Source organism: Eurypyga helias, unplaced genomic scaffold (assembly GCF_000690775.1).
Source record: "Eurypyga helias isolate BGI_N326 unplaced genomic scaffold, ASM69077v1 scaffold33080, whole genome shotgun sequence".
Lineage (NCBI taxonomy): Eukaryota > Metazoa > Chordata > Aves > Eurypygiformes > Eurypygidae > Eurypyga > Eurypyga helias.
The window spans coordinates 1,910-10,813 of NW_010228181.1; the positions used below are offsets into that span (position 1 = coordinate 1,910).

Consider the following 8,904-nt stretch of genomic DNA (forward strand, 5'->3'; position numbering starts at 1 on the left):
CTCTACGCCAACCTGCCGCCCAGCAAGCAGGAGGAGGTGGAGAAGCTGCTGGGCAGCTCCGCAGAGGAGACGTGGAGGCAGCTGGCCGGGGAGCTGGGCTACAAAGAGGATCTCATAGACTCCTTCACCCAGGAGGAATCGCCCGCCCGGGCTCTCCTGGCTGACTGGTCCTCCAAGGAGACGGCCACACTCGACGCCCTGCTCGCCGCCCTGCGCAAGATCCAGCGTGGGGACATCGCCGAGAGCCTGTACAGCGAGTCCACCGCCACCTCCCCCGTCTGAAGGGTGGCCCGGGGTGGCCCCGCGGGGTCCCCTTCCCCCTTCACCCCCTTTCCTCTCCCCTCCCTGGCACCGAGAGCCCCAGAGGGGAGGGTGAGAAGGAAGCAGGGGCTCCCCGGGCCCCCCCAATTTACAGCCCTGTATGCACTGAGCTCCTGTTTTCGGTATCACCCCCTCCCAACGCTGCCTCCCCCTGGCAGCCCATAAGCGCATTGGGTGTGGGGCTCAGCCCCACTCGATGCCCAAAGCCGGAGCATCCTCTGCAGCCCCCTGAGGCTGGCTGGATGGACACAGAAATGAGCATTGTGCTCTCAGCCCTCTCCTCTATCCCCTTCAAACCCCCTCTCCTTCCTCCTTGCGGCTCCAGTTGTCTTCTTCCTCCTGCCCTTCCTCCTTGGCCCACCCCACCACTATATCCTGCTCCCCTCCAATGCCCTGAAATCCAGCTGCTTTCCCCAAATCGCAGGTGAAGGGCAGGACTGGGATGGGCATGGAGAGAACTGGAGCTGCTGTACCAGGATGTGGGGACAGGGCTGATCCTATGGCTTGGCTGTGCCATAGGGGGTGGGCTGGGGAAAAGGACTTGGCTTCCAGCAGCCCAACCTACACTGTGAAATTTGGAGGGCGCAGCCCCCACGCACGTTCCACAGGGCTGCCAGTGGTTGGTCTCAGTGAGGAGCAGCTGGGACCACCAGAAAATTGGGGGCCAGCGGTCTGGTGCCATGACCTCCCTGCCAGTGCCTGCCCTCCCTGGGCACACGAGCTACACAGGAGGACACCGAAGGTCTAAAGGGCTGAAAAAGTGCCTGCCCGCAGCAGGAACACAACGAAAGGGCTCTGCTCATCCTTCCCCTGGCACCAGCCCCCTCATCCCTGTGCAGCACCGACCCAGGAGCAAAGCCACCCTGCTGCGATTGCACTGTCCCTGCTCGCCCATGGACCCGGCTGGGGCTGGCGGTCCCGACCCTCTGCTTGTAAGGACTCCTCCTCCAGCACTGTGAAGGGTGGCTCAAAAATGCCTCTGCCCACTCCTCTGTGGGCCCTTCACCTCCATCTGGGTGCACAACGGGTGCTGCCCACTCTCGGTGCATCAGCTGCCCCCCTGGGGCATCATCAGGTGGCTCCAGCACCTCCCAGTGCCGGGACCCCACGGCAGCCCCGGAGGAGGGGACGTCACTCACCGCCTTCACAGCTGTAAGTGCATTTTCTTGGCATATCAGCTCCCCACCCAGCACCCAGCTCACTGATGGGTGATGCTGGAGAGCAGCTGCCGGGTGGGCGAGCACACCATTCCCCCTCCTGAGCTACCACCGAGCACCCAGCGTGGCCCTGGGGGTGTCCCCAGCACACGTATGGCTTTGAGGTCTCACTTGCTTGGAGCATCCTGGGATTTTGCAGAGGAAGGACTGCAAGGCCTGGCGCATCTGCGCCTCCGGACTCCCCCTTCGCCTCCGGATTCAACCAGAAACTCTTTCCTGAAGGCAGAAGGTGATTTTTCCTCCCCTCCTTAAGGAGATAAACAAGACTTGTAAATAATATAGTATTGTTTTACTAACTGCTTGATGTTTCTACGTGTGACACGGGGTGACGGTGCCCGCCCCGGTCCCTCTGCTCTTCCTCACAGCCATTCCACCGGCAAGGCGAGCTTTCCTTTTGCAGACCAAGCCTTCAGTCCCACCTCGTTTCTGGCCTTAAGGACTCAGTGGGGAGGCAGGAAAACATGCGCACCCCAAAAATCACTGCAGCAGGTCCATGAGAAACTTGGGAAGATGGAAGGATTTGGTGGTTCCCGGCAGAGCTGTCAGGTGTCGGGAGGGAGAACTCGGCGCTTTTCAAGGGGTTGAAGCCTGGATTGATAGGATTCAAGTGCCCAGGTCCTTCAAAAGATTTTGGGAATTTTGCCCCCTGTGCTTTGGGTGATAAAGCAACAGAGGCTGGATCTGGATCTCCAGGATGGGATACTTGACGCCTCCTGCCTTCGAGCAAAGAGCAAAGATCCCTTTGGAGAAACAACCCTTGTGACAATTTGGCTGGCGGCTGCCCATGCCACATCCGAGTCCCAAACCTCTCCCATCACTAAAATCCAAGGAAACTGGCCCAAATTTGCAACCCCACTAGCAGCGGGCAACTCCAGCTTGCAAATGCCTGGCTGGGATGCCAACTTGTGCCAGACCAAGCCATCCACAGGGATGCTTCCGGATGAATTTAAAATGGTTATCGTCAGGTTGTTTCCATCAATCCCTTTTTTTTTGGTGAAGCGACTCAAATACGAACTAAGGGCGACTGGAACGAGGCGCCCAGATCAGAAGCAAAATAAACTGCCCGATTCAGTCTGACAAGCCAACCTGGCCGGACCTTGCCAGCTGGAAATTGCTTTTTTCAGGACAATATTACCATGGTCTCAGGTTTCAATTGCTATAGTAAAGGGATTTCCTCAGGGCTGAGGAAACGGGAGACAAACTCAGCATCCAAAGAGAAGCCGGGGGATGCCTGAAATCCCTGGTTGCAGGAAATAAGCGAAAATAAAATTAAAAAAAAAAAAAGAACAAAACAAGGAGGGAAAACCAAGCCAAAGTTAGTGCTCGTTGGTACGTTTTGTGTCCTTTTCTAATGTTTCTGTTGTACAAAGAATGTGTGTTTCTGCACTCACCCCTCTGTAATACCAGTGCCGATCCATTAGGAAGTTTTACGGTGAAGAAATAGGTGTCGTAGAAGGAATTTGGGGGTTTTGGGGAGGGTGTGCGAGCAGCATGAAGTGTGCGGGGTGGGTGATGCACGGGGGGTGGCCGGCAGCCACGCCGGCCTGGTGGGTAACTGTCCTTGTGTATCCGTCGGATGCCAATAAAGAGCATCACTACGTTGGCGTGCCGCTTGCTTTTTGCCCCCCACCACAAGAACTGGGGTTTGTGCATCCATGATGGGAAAGTCGGCCTCAAAGCCTTCAGGGATGGGGTATTTTTCTCTTCTTTATCCTCCTATTTTAACCTTATAAATGGCAGGAATGTAAAGTCTGATCTTACCTGGTGGAAGAGGGTTTCTTGGGAGCGTGTGGAGGAGACTCAGGCCTCAGCCAGGAATGTGGTGTCGGGAGGTTCGCACAGCTTATCCAGCTGAGTACTGCGGTGCCAGGCAGCATCCTCCCAGTGCTGCCCACCACGCTCCCACCCCACTCTTTAATTTTGAGAAAAAAACCAAACCCAAAACAGAAAAAGAGGGTAGCTTCCTCCTCCTGCCCCTCTGAGTTACTTTGGGTGCTGTAAAAGAGCATTTAAAGGCTCAAATCTCCATGTTTTGAGGCATTTGCTGCTTTGGGCACAATATGCCTATTTCTGCCCCCCGGTAACCATTAGCAGCGCTGCCCTCTGCACCCCAAAACGGTTGATCAGCATCCCAAGATCCTACACAAAACCCCCAGATCCAGGGAGATTTATTTAGGTAGGGGCAAGTTTTTACAAGTCCAGGAAAGGCTTGGAGGGCTCAGCTCCGGGTAGGCAAAGGGATACAGGGTGCATTTCTGATGCTAAATACTCACATGGCCCTTGGGAAGCCAAATTTGGGGAAAAAACTCCCAGGCAGGGCAATAGGTAAAATTTCCCCCAAACAACAGGTTGGCTCTTGCCCCAAAGAGCTTCCGATGGCTCCTGGAGGGTACGTGACCCCAGGGAATGTGGGGCACGTGGGTGAGGGCAGCTGGGAGCTCACGGGGCTGGTGTTGGCGTTGCTTCGCACAGGATTGCGTGTGGGTTTGCACACAGAAGTATTTACACATCACACTTTATAAGAGCTTGAAATAGGATGCTCAGTGTAGCTGGTTTTATTTTTGGCTGGCCTGGGTCGCTCTCTAGCAGGAGACGTAATGAGGACCAGGACTGCGCACACATAAAGAACGTTCCCTTTCCTTTTTTCAGGCTCCCACATGGTACTGCAAATAAACAAGGGAAAATAATTGCAATCAATCCATTAGGTTTAATCTGCTTCCTCTTAATCCCCATCCTCCCCTGGGAAAGAGGCTGGAAGAGAGAAGAGGAGCAGAGCTGGGCTGTGAGCACCCATCTGCCTGTGATGCCCAGGAAGGGAGCATCCTTCCCCACCCCACCTCTCCCTGTATCCCAGCGTGAATTTGTGCCGAGGGAGAGGGAGGGAAGGAGCTTTGCAAGGTGGTCTTCATGTGTGGGATCTGCTGGTCCTTGGGGAGAAAAACCTGATTTTTGGTTAGTGGGGGGGATGGGGGGTAGGAACAACAATACGATCTGGAAAGGCGCCTGATGTTTGCATCGGCTGTTGAGCAGGGCTGGGGAAAGGGCCCTGGAAAACTTCCTTCCCCTTCTTTATGGGTGCCTGGGGAGGGAGAGAGCGGCCCCCTGCTTAATCTTGCATCTGCTGTTAGGAGCTCTGGAGGGGCTGCCCGAGGCTGGGGGCTGGCTGGAAGGGGAAGGGGGAAGGGGCAGGAGGTGGCGGAGGACAGCCACCAGCACAGGAGCACAGGGACAGACCCGGGCTGGACCCACACACCTGCTCCGGCCACTGTCACCTCCACCCAAGAGCCACTGCTTTGCTAAACCGCTCACCATCCGCAGCGTGAGGTCTGGGACAACCTCACGGGTCACCGAGAAAAAGGGAAAAAAACCCAACCCCGTTAAAACCCCCGGATGCAGAGAGATACTTTTCCTTCACCTCCTGGCTCCTACGGGGAGCAGGAACCTTCCCTTCGTGGAGGGACCTTTCCCATCTTTATGGGAAAGGAAAGCTGAGCTTCCAGAATCGCAGCAGGGCTTTGCGAGTGAAACACCAGCTCCCGGCACCCAGCTGCAGCTGACAGATGCTAATCTCACCTATATTTCTTCCCTGTCCATCTGTCTGCCTCCAGAAGCAAGCCAAGCAAGCGTTCTTGCAGCTCCCTCCAGCAATTCAGCACGGATTCCGGGGTGCAGTCACCCACAGGGAGGGTGGATTTGGAGGTGCTTCATTTCCAGACCCCAGAGATAACCCCAAGTCGCAAACAGCCCCCCGATACCTGCCCTGAGCGGGGCTCGAGGGTCAGAGCTGGCATCAGCAGCCCCATCTCCCACCTTCACACCCCCAGGCAAAATCTGCCTCCCATATGCTGGCGAGAGCCACATTCCCAAATAATGGGATGCAGGTTGGCAGGAAAGCCAGGAGCGCTGGGCTGATGGCCACGTGCCAGGGATGGGCATGGCCATTCCCTGAGGCTGCTTCGTGCTGTGAGAGCCCCCATGCTCAGAGGGATGGGGGGGGACTAACAGCCCCCAGGAGAGCAGCATGGCAGCCTTCCTCTTTTAACCTGCTCTTAGCTCCTCGCCTGAAGCTTTTCCAGCCCTGATGGGGAGGGATGAGGCTGAGCTCAGCACCTCAAGGTGCTGGTTTAACCCATCCCCACATCTCCATCCACCAGGCTCAGGGAAAGGTGTGGTCCAAACCTTGGTTAATTGTGGATGCTGTTGCAGCATCCAGAACCTGTGCCTGGGCCAGGATAAACCTTGCCCAAAAAACAAGGGAACAAGCCAGTGGGTGAAAAAAAGGAGGTGCCTGGCAAGGCAGGGAGGAGATGGGAAAGTCTGTGCATCTCAGGGTGTCCCCACAACCCCATAAGGTGTGGGAGGGGGACACTGGTGTCCTTGAACAGGCTATCACGGGACAAGGATGCCTGAGCCATGGCCGAGCCAAGACCAGGCTCCACTTGAAACCAGCCCAAATTTTGTGCATTGAAGCAATATCTGTCCTACTCACCAGAGAACGAGGATGGCACTGCCACCATCAATGGGGACAGACAGCAAGGAGAAAGGAGAGGGTAGAGAAAGTCCTGCTCTGCCTTCCTCTTCCCCAGATTTTGCCCAGGTGACCTGTTGCAGCTGGGTGCAAACCAAGAGAGGTGGTGATGGGGCTTTACTTTAATGGATGTGGCCTTCCTGGAGGGAGCGGGGAGAGGTTAAACAGCCCCAGATGGATGTACTTGGGGTGGAATTAGCAAGGGAGACAATGTGAGAGGGGATGCAGTGGCCAGGGGAAGGCAGTGCTCTCCCCTAAGCACATGCCATTCCTCTTGTTTCTGTCGAATCATCTCGGTAAGACCCAGCACAGAGGGGCTGGCACGGGGGGCATGAGTTGTTGCCCAAAAGGTGCTGAGAAAACCCATTTCCAGCCCTGTAGCACAAGAGTGAGGGTGCAATGGAGCTGACCAGGGAGTCTCAAAGTACCCCCCAGCCAGGTGTGGGATAAATGGGGGAAAACCACTCCGGTTTCCCTCAAAGCATTGCTCTTGAACTGGAAATTGCTGCTGGTTAACTCTCTGACACTGTGGGCTCGGGTGCAAAGGCTGGCTTGGTCTGGAGCTGAAAAGAAGCCACCTGGATATTCAGGACTGCTTTTGTTCTGGCAAAGAGGCAGCAAACTGCCTTCTTGGAGCAGGGGGAAGGGAGCAGAGGAGGCCAGTTCCCTCCGATGGAAGCACCACAGCAGCTCCCTGAATATCTACCCTGCTTCCAGCTCTGCACAGCACCATAGCACAGAGCAATTTTGTAGGAAACTTGCCAACAGCTCATTTTCCTGGTCTTTTAATTATTTCCTTTATTTGAGTATGAAAGGGGAAGGGGTTGGGGGATGATTTACAGAGACTGGGAGAAAGTGGTCCGGTTGGTTTCCTTCCAAATGCAGCTGAAGACAAAATCACCGAGAGCAGGAAAAAGCCTCCAAGGGGTCTGGAAGAACTGACTTTCTCCTGTTTCCAAGGAAGGATGGGGCAGATGAAGGAGATTTTAATTCCCAGGCAAACTGAAGATAAGCTTCAGCCAGGACATTGCTGCTTCAGAGGAGGCTTCCAAGGTCCCTTGAACCCAAGATGAGAATGCAAGCCTTCTCCTGGGAAAATTGCACTAGCTGGGTGCAAAACCAGGCTGAGACGCAGACTGGAAGGATAGTAAAGAGGTTTTAATTCCCTCAAAAGGTGAAAAACCCCATGGAATTCATTCCAGTTCATCAGCTCCCCTTGGCCATTAGTTGGTGACTCATTTTTCCCACCTGAAAAAGAGAAGGAATAGAAATCCTCCTCAGATACAAGCTCCCAGGTTAGTTTATTATTAATTTTAAAGTAAATATTTTATTCTTCTTTTATTTTTTGTTTTAATCTCTGGCTGCTGGGTGTTGGAAATATCTCTTTGTTGTAGAAACAAACCAAAGGAACACGGAATAAAATTTTCATTAGATGCAAAATGAGAGTCTTTTGAACAAAGTGAGCAAAGCAAAACTCCGTCGACCGTCAGCTGAGACCGGAGGCTGCACTCTGTTTTGCAAAACTGCCAGATTAAGTACTCAGAAATACAGATTTCTGGTTTTCCAACTAGGGAGGCCGGGCTGAGTTCCAGGCGAGCCGTGGGAAGGCAACACACAGCAGCCAACTCCAGTGCACCGGCACTGACCCTCGTGCATGATCTCCCTTCCCATCCTTGGGCACATCCTTGTCCCTGCCTCAGTGGTGGGAGAAGGACCCATTCTTGCAGCCTGTCCCCAAAAAACAAGCAAAATCTTGGTGCAGACACATTTTCCCAGCTCCCTGCATCACTTCATGGCCCCGTGCTGCCAGGGATGGCTTACCACCATGACAGCCTCGTGACGAAACCCAATTCTTGCTAATATTCATCAAGCTTGAAGAGTTCAAAAGAAATAACTGATGTGAGGCCAGCGAGGATTTTGCTCAGCTCCTGAGCAAGGAGGAAAAGTCTCCGTCCCTGCAAGTCCAGCCTGTCTTTAAGCTCAAATCCATCCCACACGAATTCCCTCTTCCCCCCACCCCCCGTCCCTCGCACGGCTCCGTAGCTGGAAGGGTTTTGTTCCATCTCTTAATTGCTTCAGACCTGCTTTTCAGCCTGGAATAATCAGAGCTTTCTGGAGAGATGCTTCGGCTCAACCCTGGAAAATACCCAAGGCGATGCATACGCAACGGCAAGGTCAAAAAACCAGAGGCGTAAAACAGTTGCAGATCTGCGGGCGGATAACCACCACCACCAGCATCAGCCTCAGATTCCAAAATAGCCTTTTCCAAAATAGTTTTCCAAAATAGCCTGAGGGAAGCAGCATCCCGCCCACGCGCCTGGACCACGCAGGGCACGTGTGTCCTTGCTGTCCCTTGCCCATTTTGGTAACCCAAGGCCAACAGCAACAAAATGTCATTTTTGGGCTAAAAACCTGGGGTAAACCTAAATTTCCTGCAGACTTGGGCCAGACGCTGGATGTAGGGGAACATGGGTCTCCGTTGGGGGGGAGGGCAGCCTGGGCTGGGGAAGGGTTAAGCAGGATCAGTGGAATGAGGTTGAGGGAAAATTAGGGAGGCGGGGAACAAAGTCATTGGACCCTGGTGATGTCCGTTTGAGCCAGGCATGGGACCCCAGCACCCACAGCCCCCTCCAAGAGAGGAACCCCCCCCCCTTCTACACCCCCAGGGGTCATTCCAGACATCACCTTACCTCCCCCCGCCCCCAATTTGCTGTTCCAGCAAGGTGCTTCCAGGCTCCCAGCGCTGCTGGCAGGAGAATTAAAAGTGAGGTGGGTCTGATGGGTGCCACGGTCCTGTACCGTGACCAGGAGCATGGTTGGGGATGGGGGGGTGATGTG

At 54.6% G+C, this 8,904-nt stretch overlaps 1 protein-coding gene across 1 annotated transcript in view; it reads left to right on the plus strand.

The window, feature by feature from the left end:
• NGFR (nerve growth factor receptor) overlaps positions 1 to 282 on the plus strand; it is a gene marked incomplete at its 5' end in the record, with an annotated part of 1,636 nt that extends 1,354 nt beyond the window's left edge. Inside the window, one exon of the mRNA XM_010158726.1 lies at positions 1 to 282. This exon is cut by the window's left edge and continues 9 nt beyond it. Coding sequence (XP_010157028.1) covers positions 1 to 282 — 282 coding nt within the window.
• Positions 283 to 8,904: the final 8,622 nt, after the last annotated feature.